Consider the following 21,526-nt stretch of genomic DNA (forward strand, 5'->3'; position numbering starts at 1 on the left):
AGATGCTGGAGACTGAACTGCAGACTTCCAGGTACTCTAACCTCCGAGCTACAGCCATTGCCTTCTCTGGTTCTTTAAGGCAAGCTGATGAACCCTTAGCACTGCTCACTCCAGAGATGAAGCAACAGCCAGGTATGTGGTGCTCTCCCAAAGAAGATGACATCCATACCCGAGAAACAGGAGTCTTGGGGGAGCATTGGGTTGTGTGTGGTCTGACTCAGCCACTAGGGTTCCATTAACATGAGGGACCGGGCCAGGTGGGGAGAGGCTGCCAACCGCTCCCTCTGTTTCTGGCAAAGACACCAGGCCCAAAGAGGAAGGTCACTACATAATGGGTGTTTGGGAGCCTCTCCAGTGGTGATTCAGAACCTTGGCTTGGCCAACATGGGTGGCGGCCTTTTGGAAGGGCCTCACCTCAAACGAGGAGTATTTGAAGCAAAATCTATTCCCAGAGACTTGAGAGGAGAATTAAAAAAAACAAGACTGAGCTGGTTTAGGCAGATTCTTTATTATTTTCGTTATGTATACAAGCATCCATGTTATTATCCTTTATTTATAGCACATAGGGAGGATCCTCTCTTTAAATCCCCCCCCCAAAAAAACCCTGGAGTAGGGTAAGAGGAGCTGGGAGCCACCGCTTAAATTTGTCACAAATTTGCCTCATAGCAAGGGGCGCTGCACTCTGCACGTGCGTAGAGTTATCTATCCATCCATCTATGTTTGTATTCATTCATATAACAGGTTCTGGCACCAGCATCCTTTGTATCCTTTGGCAACTGAGGTAAGAACATAACAAAATAATATACAAGCCCCGAAGCCGCATCAGGTTGGAGGCCCAACCAGTCCAGCGCCTTCTTTTCACAATGGCTAACCAGATGGCCAGATGGGGATCCTGAAAGCAGGACCCAAGCATAGCTGTCAACCTTCCCTTTTTTTGCGGGAAATTCCCTTATTCCAGCGCCGTTTCCCGCCATTTCCTGCTGCTATCCTAGATTGTTATATATCCCGTAGACTGTCTCCAGGACAGGTGAGGCTGCTGATCCCTTATTTTCAAATCTGAAAGTTGACAGCTATGGACCCAAGTGCAGCAGTACTACTTTTCACACTGGCAGTTCCTAGCAGTAATTGCTGTTCAGAACCATATTGCCTCCTTTGACAGTGGAGGTTATCTCGATTAAGGTACCTCCTGCCCCTTTTCTCCTTTAGCCAGCACTCTGATCTGATAAGGGCTGTGCCTTTGGATCAGGGAGACACCATTTAAGTTTCCCATAATGCTCCTGACAGTTCTCAAATGAACTGATCCTGAGCAAGTTCAGGGAGACTTCAGTGTGAAGCCCATAGGCCTCCAGGGAAGCCCCATTAAAAATCAGAATCCGGATCCTGCATAGGTGCCTGGAACCCTTGGAATCTCCCACGGTTTGCAGATTGGAGTAGTTTGGGTGTTTTGGTTTTTTTGGAGAGGCAGAGACAGGCAGTGTGGTGCAGTGGTTAGAGTGCCAAACTACGGTAAGTCTTGGGTTCAAATCCCCTACCTGGTCTTAAAACTCACTGCATGACCTTGGAAGCCGGTCACTGCGTCTCAGCCTAACCTACCTCGGGGTTGTTGCGTGGGGAATTAAACCAGGAAGGCGTGAGCCATGAGCGCAGCCCCCTGGAGCTCCTCGGGAGCGGGGGGAAAAGCGGCACATCAACGCTACGAGCAAACCAGTGAACAAACCGAATGGTGTGGCGTTGCATTTTCTGTTCTCTGTGCAAGGAAAGGGTTAACCTTGCCAGCAGCCCATTTGCAACGGGTCTGAGGCCCCACTCCGGGGAGGGCGGCATTCCTCCGCCTCCTCCGCCAGAGGGATGTGCGAGCCTCCTCAGCCGGCCTCTGCCGAGTCCCACTTCATGAATGACTCTCTTGGAAGTACCTGGGCTGGCTCGATAGCCGTCCTGAGCAGAGGAGAGATCTTCGCTCGCCACCCTGGCTGGAAACCCGCAGCGTGCCGGCGGCGGCACCCAGCGGAGAAACTTTCTGCAAACTCCTCAGCCGGGGTCTCGCTCGTGAAATCTCCAGCATGTCTCTCATGCTCAACAGCGCATATCAAGGTATGCATGGCGGTGCAATTGTGACTTGCGGGGATGCGGGGGGGAGGCCCGGGGGTGGGGGTAACGTGGGACTTTGCCTGCTTCAAAGCGTGGCAAGCGAGCTGTACAGCAACCGGAGATCCTCCTCCTCGCTGCGCGGTGTCCCGGAGGGCTGCTTCAAAATCCTCCAGACACCGGCGCCGCTGCCCGGGAGGATGTCACCTGCTCGCTAGTCCCAGAAGTTGAAGAACATCCAGATGGTCACAGACACACCTGGGTTTACCACATGCTCCTTCTCTCTCTCTTATCCAGGAGGAAAAGCCTTTGGATTACTCAAAGCCAAGCAGCAAGGAAGGCTGGAAGAGATCAACAAGGTGGGAGCAATTCAATCGCAAGTTATTGGCTTACATTACTGCCTGCTCTAGGATGGGTGGCTCTTATCAATTTCAGTTCCTAATAACTGCATTCTTAAGTTTTGAGTTTCCCACATTTCCACACAGTTTGTTATTTTCTTTTTTAAGTCCTCGTGGAAATTCACCAGCATTTCAGGGCAAAGTGCATTTAAATGCAAAATGCAAATTTCTCACAAATCCCTAATCCAGCTTTCCCCCCATCAGACTGATAGAGAGGCTTCCAAATGTCAGTGGTAAAATGCTCCCTACCATCAGGCTTGCAGTCTAAAAGGACTAAGAGCACATGTAGCTGCCTTATGCTGAATCAGACCACTGATTCATCTAGCTCAGCATTGCATACACTGACTGGCAGCAGCTCTCCAGGATTTCAGAGATGGAGCCTGAAATTGACAGACAGGGGCAGATCTACTGTGAAACTAACGAACCTGAAGCTTTAGGCCCCCTAATCCCAGAGGGGCCCCAGAAACAACTAAGTAAGTAATTGTGACTTTAATTTGAGTCACCTTGATTTGAGCCAAATTGATTAATTTTTTTGTACATATTTCAATAATCCCAAAGTTTGAGAGTCAGAAGCACAGGTGTTGTAAAGGTGTGGTGATCTGTCATGGAACAACCCCATTGAAGAGGTTAACAGTGGTTACCTAAACCTTGTTTCTGGTTGCGAAGGGGCCATCATGACAGTTCAAACTTCAGGGCCCCCAAAATGTAGGTCTGCTTGTTGGCAGATCCATCCATCTCTTTACACACGTGCAAGCTGTCTGTATACAAGTGCAGGTGTTTGTGGTGGTGCACGTGGGCTGAAGCTATTCAGAAATGTGTAGTGCAGATTAGAAGCCCCGCTGCACAACTGCTGAGTGTTCCCATGTACAGTATTCAGAAGCTGGGTCCCTGCCCCCAAGGCAATTGCAGTCAACAAAGGCAAGGATAAGAGGAGAGGAAGCTACACAGGTGTGTATGCAAGGGTAGGGTCTTAGCTTAGTGGTAGAGCATCTGCCCTGCATGCAGAAGGCCCATGTTCAGTCCTCAATGGCATCTCCAAGTAGGGCTGATAAAAATAGTCCTTTGTCTGAAAGCCCAGAGCCGCTGCTAGTCAGTGCTGACAGTTCTGAGCTAGATGAACTAATGGTTTGACTCTGTATAAGCCAAGGCAGCATCCTAAGATGCCATTTATTCCTACCATTACATGCAGAAGGTGCCAGGTTCAGTCCCAATGGTTCCCCATCTTTGTGTTAAAAAGCTTTCTTTCCGCTGTGGATCCTTGGTTCACAAAATCTCTCACCTCATTGCTGATGCAATAAAACAGATTTCAAAGCAACCTCTGTTTAAGTCACAAAGTGATGTAACCATCAGCTTTGATTTTGGTGTTTCAGCCTGCAGGAGGTGGAAAAACCTGCTTTAGAATCTCTGGCTTATTCCCCACCTGTTTATATGGGAGGGGGGTCCTTAATGAAAGAGATTCCAATGTCATTGGGACTTCAGGAATGTCTGCCTCTGTTGATATGTGGATGTGCTGCTGTTTACCTCTTGCAAGATCACATAAGTACTAATTTACAGCTCTCTTTGACAACTGGTTTAGGTTGGGAGGATACTGTTGGGTTCATTTTGTGTGTGTGTATGCGTGCGTGTGCAAAGGAAGTTCCCAGTGGAAACTGTGTGTAGCTGATTCATCAGCAAAGGAGCATTCCCCAAGCTGGTGCCCTCCAGCTGCTTTGAACTACAACTCCCATCAGCCTCTGCCAGCAATGCCACCAAATGATATACAGTACATATTAAGAATTCCATCAAAGAATCCTGGGAACTGTAGTTTCCCTCTCAGAGTTCCTGTTCCCAACTGACTACATTTACCAGGATTATTTGGGGGAAGTCATATGCTTTAAACAATTGATGTGGGTATGCCTTGATACACTGACCTTCCCAGAGTTCCCTGGGAAGAGGGACTGGTTGTTAAACCACTCTGGTAATTTTAGTTCTGTGAGGGGAACAGGGGTCTCCTAACAACTCTCGGGCCCCTTTATAAGCTACAGTTCCCAGGATGCTTGCACCCAGACTGTTTAAAAGTGGTATGATTCTGCTTTAAATGTACATTGCAGAAGGGGCCTTTTCGTTGAGTGGGATTCTGTGTTCAGGGCAGCTTCACTGCCTGGCAGGAATGCAAGATGAGCCTGTATCTTTTGGAATGTCCTCTCACATATGGTGCTGCAAGGTTTCTTGTGCTCATACATCTCTTCCTGCCTTCATCCTCCTCCATCTCCTGTTGCCCCACCAACTAGACTTTAAGCATCCTCTGGTCTTAAGACTGGAGAGACCTGCATAGCTGTCAACTTTCCCCTTTTTTTAAGGGAAATTCCCTTATTCCGAATAGGATTCCTTGCAAGAAAAGGGAAAAGTTGACAGCTATGGAAACCTGTCAGGAGTGAACATGGACCACTGGTACCAAATCGTATGGCAAACAGCCTTACTAGAAAAGCTAACCAACAGACTCAAACTGACAAGGAGGGAAATAGAAGAAGACGCCTTCACCCCAGTGTGGCTCCACTTTATCACATACACAGCCGACAGCATACAAATCAATCCAGCTAACTTGACCCAACAATCCCCTCCCCACTTCACACTCACAAACAAATCTCATTGCAGCCAACTAAACACAACCAGCCATGCCCTGGGCCCCCCACCCAACCTCTCTCACTACCAAGGAAATATAATAAATAAAAAGAAAGAGAGCCTACCCAAACAACGCTGACATAAAAAACCCACATACATACTAAATATAACAATATGACTTTACCAATTCACCCCCTTCTCTCCCTTCTTTTATTCTTCTGCAATCTTATTCTGTATATAGTTGTACCTTGGCTCCCGAACGCCTTTGGAGTCAAATGTTTCGGTTCCCAAACAATCGAAAACTGGAAGTGAGTGCTCCAGTTTTCAAATGTTCTTTTGGAAACTGAACGTCTGATAGGGCTTGCGCAGCTTCCGATTGGCTGCAGGAGCTTCCTGTAGCCAATCAGAAGCCATGCTTTGGAAGTCGCACGTTTCAGAAGTCGAACAGACTTCTGGAATGGATTCTCTTCGACTTCCAAGGTACGACTGTACAACACCAGTGTCTCACATCATATGTAACTGATATAAAGAAAAGACTTTACAACCTGAGAAAAGAGACAATGCATGTACTTTTGTAAGCAAATAAAATATTTGAAAACAAATAAATAAATAAGATTCTTTCTGCCTCTAGCCAATGAATGGAGATAACGTAATTGGAGGAGTGGGGTGTTGAGAAGGGGTGAGAGAAAACACAAGGCTTGTCAAGGCTTCAGGATCTGCAGATACCTTTCCAATCTCAAATTAGTGGAGCTACTAACACAGGAGTAGACAAGGGCATTCCCAGTGACCAGAATATCTGTCTTTCTCTGTGAAAATATTGGAGGATCTGGAATGGCTGTCAAATCTCTTGAGTCCATTTTTCCTCCATGCACAGTCTCCCTCTTGGGATGGAGCAGGGATGAGAAAGTTTTTTCATCCTGGGGGCTGCATTTCGTTCTGGGCAACCATCCAAGGGCCACATGCCAGGGGTGGTTGGAGCCGGACACACAAGCAGGAGGAACAATATTTGTGATTTCCCCCCCTTTGTACAGTTGGGCTAATTTGTGGACACAAAAACCCATCTCTGTCCTCCATCCAGCGAGAGACAGGATTGGAGTCCGAGGACGCATCCCAGCCAACCAGAAATACTAAAGGGGGTTACAAAGCAGAGCCAGTGCAGGATGAGGCCTGGGAAGAGGGTGTTCGGCTGAGACGGGATGGTAGAGAGATCCAGAGGCCCACATGTGGCCCCCTGGCCCCAAGGTTCCCCATGCCTGGGCTAGAAAACATGAGTCAGAGTCATGTTTGTTATTACCTCTCCAGCTGTGCAGAGGCTCACAGTTGATCCTGCTCATAAAGCCTCCCAGATCACTGTGGAATATTTGACATTCCAACCTTGTTGGGGATAGCATGGCAAGGTCGCCCCTGGGAGACAGCCAAGGCCTTCTATGGGAAAGGCAGGAAGCTTCTTTCAGGCTCCTTCCAAGGCTCGACTGGCCACAGCACATGGCAACCCTGCCTATCCCCAGCTTCTAACCTGGTCTCGGGTTCACAGCAGCAGGAGGGGCTTCCAAAGTGGGGCACACAACCTCTGACTCCATGCATGAAACCAGAGCCCTAAACTTGGGACTCTGGCTGAGCATTAACCAAGGAGACAGGAAGGGTGATTTTCAGGTACTGATTTCTCCAGCACCCATAGCTCTGTGGCAGAGTACCTACTTGAGAAGGTCCCAAGCTGAGGTGCTGGAGAGCTGCTGCCTGCCAAATGCACCATTGGTGTGACTTCCTATATTCCTGGAAAGGGCCTCAGTGGTAGAGTACCTGTGTTGCATGTCCCCAGTTCAATCCCCAGAATCTCTGGGTATTGGTGGGAGAGACCTTCCATCTGGGATACTGGGAGTGTAGCTGCCAGTCAGTGTAGGCAACTGGTCTGACTCAGTAGAAAGCAGCTTCCTGTTGTTTTAGGAGAAGGGCCGTAGCTCAGTGGTACAGCATCTGTTTTGCTTGCAGGTTCAATCCCTGGCATATTTGAGGAAAACTGAGAAAGATACCCCCCCAATGTAATTTCATAGTGTCTGGCACTGGCTAGCAGCAGCTCTCCATGTTTTCAGACAGGGAATCTCTCCCAGCCCTACCCAGAGATGTCAGCAAACAAATGCTCTGTCTCTAAACTAAAATACTACCCATGTCCTCATGGCACTAAATAAAGGGTCCATGGCACTAAATAAACGGGACCAAGATGAAAAGAAGTTTATTGAAAATTGGAGTAAATATTTGGTATATTTAAGATAAAACTGTAAAACTTTAAAGACACTGGCAGGGTTGGAGTAACTCTAACAGTATAAGATAAAATAGTATTAAATAGAACACGCAATGTTATAACTATATGATACTTACCAAAGAGACGGAGGAAAGTTCGAAGCTCGGCACAGCTTAAGGTTCAAGTGGATGGATAAATGTATAATGAATATAAGTGTACTGTGTGTATGTGTAATAATGAAAATAAAAACTGATCTAAATAAAGGGGTGATAAAAGGAAGAAGCTGTCTCACATTGAGTCAGATCACTGGTTCATGTAGTTGAATATTGTCTGCACTGACTGGCAGCAGCTCTCCAAGGTTTCAGACAAGGGTCTCTCCCAGCCCTACCTAGAGAGGCCAATGGGGACTGAATCTGGAACCTTTTGCATGCAAAGTAGATGCTCTGCTCCTGAGCCCCATCTCCAAAATCTTTCCCGAAGCCAAAATGGGAATTTACCAGGAACTTGTGTTCATCAATTTGGGACAGTTGGAAAACAGGCACCATTTAATCCAGAAGGTCGGCCCCTTTTCTTCCAAATAAATAAATAAATAAATAAATAAATAAATAAATAAATATTTATTTATATGGCACTCATCTGACTGGTTTGCCCTAGGCACTCTGGGCTGCTCCCAACAAAAATATTAAAAACACAATAAAGCAACAAACATTGAAAACTTCCCCATACAGCAGGGCTGCCTTCAGATTTCTTCTAAATACATCTTGCCCGCCTGCCTCTCAAACACAAGCCTGCTGTGCAGCTTGTGTTTGAGGACATGCTCTTGGGGAGACGCAGCATCCTGTGAGCTGGGTGTTATCCCATCAGAAGGTCCTGCTTCTGTGAGCAGAGAGGAGGACAAACCCAGAGCCAAATGGTGAGCAGATGTCAGTGATTTCTGCCATGTGGAATGTGTTGCTGGTGCCTGGGGGTGGGTGCGGTGGGGGGGACAAACAGACTGGAGCCATTACATTCCATCAGGTTCCTAAGGGCTGGGAGGAAATTTGGAACAAGAGCCTCTGGCACGCAGCTGCAGAGGGAGCTGGCTGAGTGGGGGTCACCCAAACAGCCTGGCCTGCACCCCACGGCACTCTTGCTTCTCTCCGCCAAGCGTAATACAAACAGAAATGGGAGCAAAAATTCTCAGTGTCCTCATATTCATGCCATGTCCAGAACGGATCTTGCAAATATGACCAGAGTTTGCTGCTTCCAGTCTGCAAGCGAGATGAAGTGGTTATGTTTGTAAACACAACACCACCAACACAACTTGCATCACATTGAAACGAGTGGGGGGGGAGGAATGACAACATCATTTACGTAAGCAGTTAATTGTGTAATTTACATCACTTCACCACAACAGACAGCAAGAGAAATAATGGGAGTTTGGGGGCGAAAATGAACTTGGAGATGCCCTTGAGGGTTGAACCTGGAACCTTCCACATGCAAACCAGATGCTCTGTCATTGAACTGTGACCTTTCCCCCAGAAGTAAAATAGGATTCTAGTCCTCAAGGTCCTGGATAAAGAGCCGATTTTAAATGGGAGCCCAGAGAGCTGTCTTACCCTGAGTCATACCATTGGTTCGTCTAGCTGAGTGCTGTCTGCACTGATTGGCCAAGGCGCTCCAGGGTTTCAGGCAGGAAACATTCTCTGGCTTACCTGGAGAGGCCAGGGATTGAACCTAGGAGCTTTTGCATGCATGGCAAAGGCTCTGTCCCTGAACTACACCCTGCTGCTTCTCCAATTCAAATTGGTCTTCCAGAAGTACCAGTGTTATGTGGTATTAACCCATCTGAAGACTTTGTTATTATTTCCTTAAATGTATTGAATTCATTTCTCTCCCACCACCCTTTCTTTCTCAGGAGTTTCTCTGTGACCCAAAGTTCAGCGATGAAGAGCATTTGGAGGAAAAACTTGCAGTTTTCAAAGGTACATTGTTTAAACTGAGAGTGGGTGACAAAAAGCAGCTGATGCTACTACATCTTGGGTTAACCAGAGTTAGGTGAACCAACTCTGACTCAGCCTATTTAATCCTTCTATCCCAATATGGCAGCAGCTCCACAATAACTGTTACCGAGACCCTTTCAACTAAGGATGCAGGGGACCAAACCAGGGAATTTCTACAAGCAAAGCGGGTGCTTTACTACTGAGCCATGGCTACTCCACATATCCCCTGCACCTTCTAAGCATGGGCAGCCATAGATAGCACTCCAGCTGCCATCATTCCTGGCCATTGGCCATGCTAACTGGGGCTGATGGGAGCTGGAGTCCAACCACAGTCAGAGATCCCCAGGTTAGAGATGGCTGGTGCATGGTAACTAGGGATGGACTCCACTGTCAATTTTGGTTTCTCTAAGTTTCTCATTTTTGTCTAGTCGTAAATTCAGTTCTCTACATTTCTGTAGTAGCTGGCTATTTTTAAAACAAACAAACAAACAAACAAACAAACAAACAAACCACTCATCAGCATTTTAGTGTAAATTTATCCTAATTTTTCTGCACACTTTTGACTACTATACACATTTTTTTGCCATAAATCCCCCCTCCTGCAATATATTTCTATCCATTATTTTCACAAATAAATGCATTTTTTTATTTTTGCAAATCTCTTCCAATATATGCATTTTGCACATACCCTCTGGTTCTGCTTTGCAACATACAGAGAAGTGCTATTTTCAGAAACATACAGAGAAGTACTAATTTCAGAAATGAGAATTTGGGTGAACAAAAACCAATTTCTCCTCCGTCCTGAAACTTGTACCCAGCCCTTCAGAGAGCAACTCAAGCTGAAAGCCTCTCTTAGGTTTACATGCCCTGCCCACTCTCCGCACTGATTGAAGACCTTTAAATGTAAGACAGTCCGCTAAAAGCTTCTGCTTGAGGGCCTCCAGAATCTTAAGAGGTGGCCTTTGTCCATATGGAAAAGCTGGCTTTGGAAGCAGGTTCCTCAGCCACAAGCCACCATAGTCTTGCAATAGCTCTTTGGCAATAGTGTCAGGGTGTGGGAGAGGATCACAAATCTTTGGGTCAGGGCTTTGGGACAGCTGCTTCCTTGCCTCTTTTTGACACGGAGGTTTCTGAGAAACAGATGTGATTTAGGAATCTGTATTTTTTGGGTTGGTTTTCTTTTTGGCCTCACTTTATTTCCTTTGCCTGGGGACTCTGAAGCGTACACAGATATGTTTCTGTTTAGGATTTAGTCTGAGGTGGGGACAGTGACCCAAACTGACCTAGTTCTTTCCCCCCACGCTGGGCCCGGAGGATTCTGCAAGAACCACACAAGGTTATTGTGGTTCCACATGGATCCCTATGAAATTACTGGTTTCCCTTTTGGCAAAACAATCATCACAGAGTGAGCCATTGCACTCAACATCTAGTCTGAAAATTTAGGGACCAAGGACTACTGATGGCTCTAAGTTCACTGGGTCCATCATTTTCAACGGGTCTTCTCTGTGAGTAGGACTAGCATTGGTCGCAACCCGCAATATATATCTGTTTCTCATTTCTTCACTGTACAACTTTCAATGCCCTTCTTTGCCCAGGCTTTCGACACTTGAGATATGTGTGTTCGGGGCCCACCCTATTCCTGTCACTGTAATCTGTTTTTAATTTTTAATTGTTTTAACTTGACCTTGTACCTGCTAGTGAAGGGCGGGTAATATATTTAACAATGCTGCTTCTAATTTCTCAACCCACCCTACAGCTGTGTCCTTGTGGTGTGGGTGGGTTTTTTATTTCTTGCTTTTTCGTTTGTTTGTTTTTAAGCAAGGCCTGAAACATACACAGATAGATTTCCCCCTCTGAATAAGCCTTTCTTCAAACACTGTGGCTGGTGGGTCGCCAGTTTGTGGGTTCCTCTAACCCAAACCGACAACTTGCCTTCATTCTGCTGCTCCCCGGCCTTCCATGTTTTCGTCATGTCGATTCCAGCTCCCGTTCAGCCTAGAGTCTCTCAGGCTGCTGCCAAACGCCTTCTCCGGGTCTCCCAACAATCACCCTGTTGTTCTGGTCTCCTTCTCCCCCGCTGGGCATGAGAAGTTGCAAGAGCCCCTCTGCAGAATTGGCATTTGTGTCAAAGCTATTTGTGTCTGTCCGTGTGCGTACTAAGGCAAGATTTTGCCCCATTGAATGGGGGATGAAAGACGGAACCTTTGGACCCTACACAGGAAAGCTTAGACTGCTGAGAAGGGGCTTGAGGAGGGGGAGGGGTTTTTTTTGTTTGTTTTTTTAAAGCATGTCTTGTTCACTGCTGTGCTTCCGAAACTGGATTCTCAATGGACAGAAATAGATTTGGGGGTGGGGGACAACAACACACAGAGAGCAACTTAGAACTGGGTTACACAAATAACAGGCTGTGCCGTTAGTTGATCAAGAGTGGTATTGTGGGGAATCACACAACTGAATGCTTCTCTATACTGTACTACCAAAAGAAAACCCTTTCACATAGAAAGCTAGAGTATCAGTAAGAGACATTCTAACCTACCATATTTTTTGCTCTATAAGACTCACTTTTTCCCTCCTAAAAGGTAAGGGGAAATGTGTGTGTGTGTCTTATGGAGTGAATGCAGGCTGCGCATCTATCCCAGAAGCCAAAACAGCAAGAGGGATCGCTGCTTTCACTGCGCAGCGATCCCTCTTGCTGTTCTGGCTTCTGAGATTCAGAAATTTTTTTTTTCTTGTTTTCCTCCTCCAAAAACTAGGTGCGTCTTGTGGTCTGGTGCGTCTTATAGAGCGAAAAGTACGGTAGCAATCTAAAGGGCATGCTAACTTTCTAGATTCAAGGATCAGGTGCTATAAGAACAGCCCTCCGGCATCAAGCCCATAGACAACTCCCTATTAAAACCAGCTGTTAATCCAGAACTGGAATCTTCATTTCTAAGGGAAATAGCTCAGTGATAGAGAATATCCTTTGCATACAGAAAGTCCCAGGTTCGATTCCTTGCATTTCCAGGGAGGCCTGGGAATTTCCTGTGCCTGAAACCTTGGCGAGCCACTGCCAGTCAGAGCAGACCATACTAAGCTAGATGGACTATTGGTCCGACTCAGCATAAGGCAGCTTCTTATGCTCATCAGGAGCATCTATAGCCTAGTGGCAGAGCATCTGCGCTGCATGCATAAGGTCCCAAGTTCAATGCCTGGCATCTCCAAGGAGGGTTAAGAGTGACACCCTGCCTTAAACCCCAGAGAGCTGCTGTCAGTCAGTGTAGACAATACTGAGCTAGATGGACCAATGGCATCTTTCTATGTTCCTGTCTGTACCTGGAGTTTCTGAGAATTGAACATGGGGCCTTCTGCATGCATATCATGTGCTCTATTGGTGGTGCCCTATAGTGTTAGAGAGTGGGGTATATTTAATGTGAAGGAAGCCATGCAATTGAATCAGGCAAGCCAAGAAGCTCTGGAAGTGATTCTCCAGGATTCCCAGCTAGACCTAGGGGAAAAAATGCTGCTGGTTTAGGTAAGGCTGGATTGTGCTTTTGCCCATCAGTGTGGCCACCAGCTTCAGAAAAGGACCCAATCCTCCCAGAGTATGCCACAGGTAATAAACCGTGTGGAGATGAAGGAAGGCATCTTTTTGCAATTCTGCCCTGTGTTTATCACATGCGGTAGCACTTCTGTTCTGCTGCAGTTCATCTCCTGCCCAAAAACTATGCTATTCCTCTTGTGTTCTGTTGCAGCGAAATTACAAAACTTCACTGCACAATTGCCCTTGCAATATCCTAGCCCATTCATTTCAATGCAAGGGAGAATGCAGTGCAGGGGGGGGGCATGTGTGGGTCTATTTTTTTAACATAATCAATTACATATCATTAGTGGACTAAAAGCAACAACAATGAATACCACTTGCATTCACTGGATTTATTTCTGTTCCAGACATGGTACAAATAAGCAAACATTGGCAATTTCTGCTCCTGCTTTGTCAGAATTCTCTAACATCCCTAGAGCAGTTCTGCCCCACCTCCAAGAAAAGCCTCTGAATGGGGTCCCTAATTAGAGCCTCTAAACTGCCATATGGGCTAATTGGGTTGTCGTGGTACGTTTGGGCCTGTCTTAAAGGGCCTTTGTGATTCTACATGGCACCCATTTCACACACGCAAGCACACACACACAACCCCATCGAAGGGAGGGGGTACTTTCTGACTGGTCCACAGAATATGCCTGCCAGCCTCCTTTTTTGTGACATGGGCTAAGTGCCCAATGAGGATGATAGCTATCAAGTGGCTTAGTTTTTAAGCCTGAAACCAAGGTCCCAAAAGGAAAAAGAAAGAAAAGGAAGAATTATTACAGGGCTCTAAGTTGGGGAAGGTTATTTAAAAAGAAAAGAAGAGAAAAGAAAGCAGCAGGAGGAAATCTGTCAGGGGAATTTTCCAGCAGGGTGGGAAGTGGTGCTGTTGATTATTCTATCGAACCTCTAACCAGAAAACAAAAATGTGGATTTTGCAAACGCAGAGAGATAGATGGGCTTGCAAGGTTTTGTATGCTTTGGAAGACTTACTGGCACCAACCTCCAAGTAAACAGGCAGCAAGGCTGCAGTCTCTACAGATGCCAACCTGGGCACAAGTTCTACAGATCTCACAGGGTCCTTCTACAATCGGCCAAAATAGACATGGCGTGAAAGGTCCATGAAAGGGATCTTCCCTTATATTTTCTTTCCAACAGGTACACAGGACCCTGAAGGAGTGATGGACAAATGTGTCAGTTTCTTTTTCCATTTACTCCAATTATAAGTTCAGTTCACCACATTCCCACATCTGTTTTTGTTTACATTTTTTTTTTTTGAGAAGGGCTCGAAAAACACACCAGCATCTTCCTTATATGCAGAAATTGCCAGGTTCAATCCCCAGCATCTGGCTTTGTATCAGGCAGCTTCCTATGTTCCACGTGTGCAATCCTCCTCATATACATATTTTTGCAAGCAATTCCCCTTAATGGAATGCATTTTTGTGTGTCTTTTCTTTTTGGCCTGAGAACTGCACTGCAAAATTCGAGGGAAGAGCAAATTTTGAAGGGTAATGGGGTTTGCATTCAAGTGAGAGCCAGACTGAATTTATTTCCCTTCCCCTACTGTGATGCTGTTTTGAAGACAAGTGGAGGTGGCAGGGTGCCGGGTGGAAGTTTTGATTGTGCTAACATGTTCCTTGTATTTTATAGAAAAGTACATGGAGTTTGACCTGAACAACCAAGGTGAAATTGGTGAGTGGCTTCTGTTAAAATTTGCAAAGCTTCCACTCTTGGGTTATGCTGAGCCTTGTTAATGGGGGTGCAGAGGTGGGGAACTTTTTTGACCTAGTGGACCAGGTTGTCATTTTCCCCATTTCGGTGGAACAATCCACCAGCTAACCATCTGATGGCAATTGATTGGCAGGTGGGTTGTTCCTAACACCTGTCAGAGGTAGCTTGATGGGGATGGGGGTAGATACTGTACAAGTATGATGCATGGGGTGTTTACTCTTGCTTTCTACAGGGTTCGGATGCATGAGCCAATTCTACCAGGAATTGGCTAGCATGCCTGAACCAAGAAGGGCTGAATACAAGAACACAGAAAAATGGCTTGGTGAGCCAAACAGCCAGTCCTGGCAGGCCAATTCTGACCTATGGGCCAGAGGTTCTCTACAACCCTTGGTATAGTGGATCCCTGAATCCCATCCATTGTATACATTTAATTATTATTGACCTGCCTGTGTGTATTGACTTACCTGGTTTCTAAGATCAGTGGACAAGGCCCTCCTGGCAGTCCCTCCTCAATGTGACGTTCATGGTGTGGGGCACCAGGAAAGGGCCTTTTCAGTGGCAGCTCCTTGTATGTGAAACTCCCTCCTTACTGAGGTGTGTCTGGCCCCATCTCTTCATCATTTAAAGTGGTTGGTTAATATGCAGATTTTTTTGGTTGACATTTGGAGGAGGTGAGGCCTGATTCTGCAAGTGTTCTTTAGTGATTTGTTATGTATTTTTAAGGATTGTGTTATTTTATGGATTTAAAAAATCTGTCTGCCTGTTGTAAGCCACCCTGTGGCTTGCGCAGAGGTGTTTGAATTCTCTAAAATATATAAATTAATGCTATTATCAGTGCTCCTTTTCTAGAAAAAGAGGTGCCGGAACTCACCGTAAATATCTCCATTGTTCTCTTATAATGGCAATGGTGCCCACCTGAGAGGTGCCGGAACTGAGTTCCAGTGAGTTCTGGCTAAAAAAAATATGCCCTGGCTATTATTATGGTAGCCATCATTGCCATTCAGAATCGACTAGAGGCACAGTTGGTTCTAAGGAATCTTCTAGAGTGGAGGTGGAACGGTCTCCCATGCCTAATCCATCTCTATCAGGCACTATAAAGTCATGCCCCTCATTGTCTATACCACTCATCACCCCTTGATATCATACCTTGTAGATCTGATGTCAGTGAAAAGGATGATGGAGAAGCTGGGAGCCCCCAAAACCCACCTGGAGCTGAAGAAAATGATCTCGGAAATCACTGGAGGTGTTAGCGACACCATCTCTTACCAAGATTTTGTCAACCTGATGCTTGGGAAACGGTCCGCAGTCCTCAAGTTGTGAGTATCCATAATAAGAGGGAAGGAAGAGAGGTTTGTTTTGGAGTGACTGAGCTCCAGTGGAGGCTAGCCCATCAGGGCAAATAGGTCACTGCCCCACTTAGCATTATGATTGGCACAGCGCCATCTGACCCTGAAGTGGAAGGAACCCTGAGAGCAAGACTCATAGTATCATAGAATCGTAGAATTGGAAGGTATCCCAAGGGTCATCTAGTCCAACCCCCCCCTGCAATGCAGGAATCTGAGCTGAAGCATCCATGGCAGCACCTCAAATAGTTCTGCTTGCACAGCTTGCTGCAAGGGAAAGCTGGAGGTTGATTGAGGCCTTATCACTCCCTCCAACCAGATTACCTCTCCCATCCTAGGCTCTGCCCCTCACACCTGAGAGGCACGACTTCTCAAAGGGAGAAGCTCCTAAAGGCAAGTGCGTCTCCCTCTCTCTGTGTGGCTTCTGGCTTGCTGTGTTCCTTGTGCTGTTAGACAGGTGCTGTGGATCGGGAAGTACGTGACCCCTCACCCATGTAAATTGGGCTCAGGGGAAGGCATCTGTGAGTGCCCTGGCTTAGGGTTTTGAATTTGGTGACTGAAACCAGGCTCTGTTCTTCAGCCAGCAGAACATCAGTCCCACTCTTAGCCAGCTCATCTTCTGCCATTAATGAGTTTTGCTTGCTGCTCAGGGCTGAGGCCTTGACTGCTGCAATCTTCTGCTTTCTGGCCTTAGGACCGGAGGAAGCTGCCTTACCCAGAATCAGACCTTTGGTTTATCTAGCTCAAAACAGTACTGTCTACACTAACTGGCAGCGGCTGAACAGGGTTTTTCTTTCCTCTTCCCCCAGCCTCCACAGCTGGAGGTAGCAATGCTTCTGAATGACAGTTGCCGGAAAACACAGGAGGGGAGAGGGCTCTTGTACTCAGATTCTGCTTGCAGGTTTCCCACAGACATTTGGGTAGCAACTATAAGAACAGAATGCTGGTTCAGATGGGACATTGGCCTGATCCTGAAGGGCTCCTCAAGTCTTTGCAACCAGGCTGTGAGAATCCCGGAGGCATATGATTGGCCACTGTGGGAAACTGAATCCTGGACTCGGCAAAACCTTTTGGCCTGGTGCATCAGGGCTCTTTCTTATCTCCTCATGTTACCCTCCTTCTCAAGTTGGCTTCTGTCTCTGTTTGCTGAGGAATAGAGGAGGCCAGTTTTCTCTCCCCCACTCCTGTCCCTATACCGACATGAATAGGCCTCAGAAGACACAGGTCCCTTTTTCAGAAATGAGCACGCAAACAAGCCACTCATTGTCTCTGGCCTCCTGTCTCGGTTTCCGCTCCCGTTCCAGAAGCCGACTCCCCATCTGCAAACAATAGACAGTGAGGGCCGAGGTAGCTGTTGAAGTGCCCACGGCTATGAGTGTGTGAAGTGGTGCCTGTTGCAAAGCCTTCCGGGGTATTTCCGTCCATTTACTGAGTTTCCCCTTCAGCCTGTTAATACAAAGGCTGACCAGTGGGGTGGGGCAAAATGCAAAAGCTAAGACTTTCAAGCGGCATGCTGCTTTTTTAGGAAGGGATGGTGGCTGACCCACCACTGTGCATATCCTTGGGGAGGGGGCAGCTCTAGGTCTGAGGGAGGGTCTGGCAAAAGAGTCTCTGGCAGGCCACATCTTGTGTCCATGAGCCTGTATCTGGCAGTGGTGGAGAACAGCAGCAGCAAAAGGAGAACAAGCTGGCTTGGCATCGCCATGGTGATTTCCCACAATGCCTCTGCTGCAATGTGGCTCCAGGGTAAGGGTGGGGAACTGCAGGCCCAGGGGCCAAGTTGTTGTGGCCTTCGGGCTGAAGAAGATTCTCCACCTGTGTCCCAGCAGGGCCTACTTTGCAGGGTTGCTTGGAGTGATTCCAATGTAACCCATGTGAACAGATCTAAACACTGTTTTGAATATCTATACTGCATACTAAGACCCTAAAATGCAACGCATTGTTTTCATAAGAAGCAGCATTTTTATACTGTTATTAAAAATAGCAGTTTATGACCATGAGTGTGCCTAGCAAAAGTACACCATAAACTTCTAACGGGACACAGAGGATAAAGAGTTGTTTATCTTGCTTCGTTTGCATCAAGTGGTTCAGTGATAAGATTGTTTCCTCCTCTCGTTGCTCCCCCTGGGAGCAGGATGGATCACTTTGCACTCACACCCCAAACAGAATTTGAGCCAAAGTTTTGGAGTGGAGGATTCTGGGGTGACTCCTAGTGACCAATATTGCCCTCTGCTGGTTAATGCTAGATAAACACAAGTTTCATTTAAGGACATAATACAGTGGTACCTCGGGTTATGTACTTAATTCGTTCCAGAGGTCCGTTCTTAACCTGAAACTGTTCTTAACCTGAAGCACCACTTTAGCTAATGGGGCTCCTGCTGCCGTCGCGCCACCACTGCACAATTTCTGTTCTCATCCTGAAGCAAAGTTCTTAACCCGAAGCACTAGTTCTGGGTTAGCGGAGTCTGTAACCTGAAGCGTATGTAACCCGAGGTACCACTGTACCATTATTATTACCTTTATATCTATATTTTGGAAAGTTGGCTATGCAGCTGGGTGCTTCTTCAGATATCGTAATCAATGCATGATGGTTCCCGAGATCAAGGAGTGCTGACTCCAGAACTGCAATGATTCTTTGCTCACTGAGAATTCCCAAGGAACAGGTTGCTAGTCATTACATTTGTACCCCAGCTCTTCCTAACAGGTTTTCTTCTGTTGTTTCTTTGCTTTTCTTTCAGGGTCATGATGTTTGAAGGAAAAGCCAATGAAAGCAACCCAAAGCTTTCAGGTCCACCTCCTGAGAGAGATATCTCCAGCCTTCCTTGAAAGGAAAATGAGCCCCTCAGAGCTTACCTTGTACGCTTTCATATTGCTCACCAGAGCGGTTTTACCTGGGCTTCCTGCTGCATTGCTTTGATACTGGACAGTGTTAGAAAGCAAGAAACTAACCAGCCTTTAGCAAAAAGGAATGACAAGGGAAGTTCCAGGGATTTCTGCTGGAGGAGTCCCTAAGTAGCCATGCATTCTATTTTAATTTTTTAACTGAAAACCCTCCCTTGCCTTTCCCACTTTGTTTCTGGGCCCTGAGGCATCCTTTTTATTGTAATTTCTTGAATATTTGTGTTCACTGTGATATCAGGTCATAAGCCACCCAGTGGCGTTGTGTGGGCAGGGTCACAGGGGTGGTTGCCCTGGGCTCAAAATTCTTAGGGGGTGAAAACTGTCAAAAAAGAGAGGGGTGGAAGTAGTAATAGTACATATTAGACAGCATGCCCATCCCCTCACACAGAAAATCTCCCAATATTTTGGGCTGAGGAGCAGATTTGGGTGGTGGCCAAGGCACCCTCTGCAAAGGCTTTAGAAAGATATTCACTTCCAAACAATTCCCTGTTTTGCTCTCCGCTGTGCTTGTCTCAAGTGATTTGATATGTGCACATCGAAGATACGGAAGTCAGTGTGATAGAGTATTTCATTTACTTTATTCAATACTGGAATGGTGGAAGGAACTCATGGACTGCTAACATCCCATGGGTTAGGGGGCACAACATTTCTCTTGCCCCGGGTGCTGGCAACCCATGCTACACCATGGCACCATCCCATTCTGAATACAGTTTGCACCTGCAAAAATTTATGGGGCAATCCTTCTCTGTTTCCAACTGGCAAATGTCCTGTAGCTTCCTGCTGAAAACCTGTTAACTTTCTATGCCACAAATGTTCTGTTTTTTTTTTGTCCCACTTTTGTTGTGGTATAGCACAAGAGTTACCCCTCCAGATGGCTGAGGGAAGCCTTGCAGAACAACTAACAAAGCAGAATGATGTATGGACAGTCCAGGATAAATCCACTACTGATGCACTATCATTACATTAATAGCAAGTTGCAGAATACCTAGGGTTGCCCTATCTTGAAGAGCAAAAGAGAGAACAGCCTGAGCTGTTGCCATCCCAGGGAGAAAGGCATGTGGGCACATAGGGCCACCGCCGTGTCTGCACGCCTCTTTCTCTGACTCAGGCTGGCAGCAGCTACACCGTGCAGAGCTGCCCAAGCCCGAAAAACTCGTACATTTCCTTTAAAATGTAACGATCTGCCTGGGTGGGCATGTTGGCCCTCCAAAACAGCACATGTCTGGGTTTCCCCAGACATATGGCTACCCAAGAATACACCTGCCCAAAACCACCAGTCTGGAGGGGATCCCCCTCCCCCTCCTCTCAGAAGGATAGGTCAGTTGTGAAAAATAAAAAAGTGAAAGCAGAATCCCATGTTGTAGAGCAGTGCCCCATTTGCTTCAATGGACAAGACTCCACTGCTGACCAAGATTTTGAGGCCGTGTGTGTTTCGTGAAGGTGACGGAGAACTGAGGAGAAGCGACAGCTTCTCTCGAGATCTTGCTGTTGCTGCCACTTCTCACTTCTCCTATAGTGGGAGGGGGTGGCCTTTCCTCTGTTGCCACTGCCATTGTTGAAGCATCTGCAGCCAGGTTTTGGCGAGATCTCGTGATCCTCTCATTGAATTTTGCCGGAACCCGGAAACTGCAGCCGTGCCATTTGATTCCGCTAAGCAAGGCTTTGGTTGTGGGGCAGCACCATCTTCCCCTTTTGCCTCAGGAGGCAAAACAGGGCAGGCTGCCCCTGCCCAGCTGTGTCTTTGTCCTTATTCTGCAGCTAGGCTTCACCAGGACCTGTTTTGCTGTCTCAGAAGCAAGACACCTTTGTGCCAAGACAAGCCTTCCTTTAGCTTGAAAACAAAAGAACCACCGAAAGAGTGAATGAGTTATCTTACTTCATAATCCTAAATTCAAAGCCCTGATCTGGCAGCAACATCCACAAAAGGGCTTCAATTTTTTTTGCACGTTGATTTCTGTGGAAATGCAATCTTGCATTACATTTGCAAAACCCAAACTTCTTCGCCATATCTTATTTAATGCTTCTCCAGCCTAACAGCCAATTTTCAGCAAGAGGATCCTCCCAGCATTCCTGAAAGACAAGTATTCCTTGCTGTCATTTTCTACATTTGTGGCATCTTGAACTCTGGTGGATTTCGTCTCCCTGGTTGTCACAACTTTACTTGTTCCTTGTCCTGTTTTTCTTAAGTGTTTTTCTCTGCAGTTTTTGGCAGCAGTTGTTGTTTTAAAATCTCATGCTTATAAAATAATAATAGTAATAATAGCAGCAACTTGGTCATTCTCTTAAAACTCTGGTTTGTATAAAGCAGAAGTGAGCAAACTGGGACCGACTGCTAGATCTCTGGGTGATTTTGAGTCAAAATGTATTTAGAGCACACACACTCAGGAATCCTGGGAACTGTAGTCCCCCCCCCCTGCAAAATGTAGAATTTGCTCAAGCAGCTCATACCTCCCTATAGTTTCCCTGTGGCCCTGCTTGGTTCTCTGCTTAGTATCACTTGCCACCTGAGTTTGCCATTTGAATGATAGGGCTCACCTTTTTCACATAGCTAGTCAAAAAACATAAAATTAAGCATATCTGGGGGGAAAGAGAAGCATGCTCTGGGAATAAGTTACATGCAAAAGGGCCATAGCTTAGTGGTCATAGAACACCTGCTTGGCACATAAAAGGTCCCAGGTTCAATCCCTGGT

General features: G+C 46.6%; 1 protein-coding gene across 1 annotated transcript; it reads left to right on the forward strand.

Annotated features, from left to right (window-relative positions):
• Positions 1-1,807: 1,807 nt before the first annotated feature.
• On the forward strand, positions 1,808-19,301 carry AIF1L (allograft inflammatory factor 1 like). The gene is given in 7 exon segments (XM_053374925.1): positions 1,808-2,029; positions 2,032-2,091; positions 2,383-2,444; positions 9,221-9,287; positions 14,512-14,553; positions 15,746-15,908; positions 18,674-19,301. Coding segments are annotated over 7 exon segments (663 nt in total). The 5' UTR covers positions 1,808-1,848; the 3' UTR covers positions 18,762-19,301.
• The last annotated feature ends 2,225 nt before the right edge of the window (positions 19,302-21,526 follow it).

This window comes from Podarcis raffonei, chromosome Z (assembly GCF_027172205.1).
Source record: "Podarcis raffonei isolate rPodRaf1 chromosome Z, rPodRaf1.pri, whole genome shotgun sequence".
Classification (NCBI taxonomy): Eukaryota; Metazoa; Chordata; class Lepidosauria; order Squamata; family Lacertidae; genus Podarcis; species Podarcis raffonei.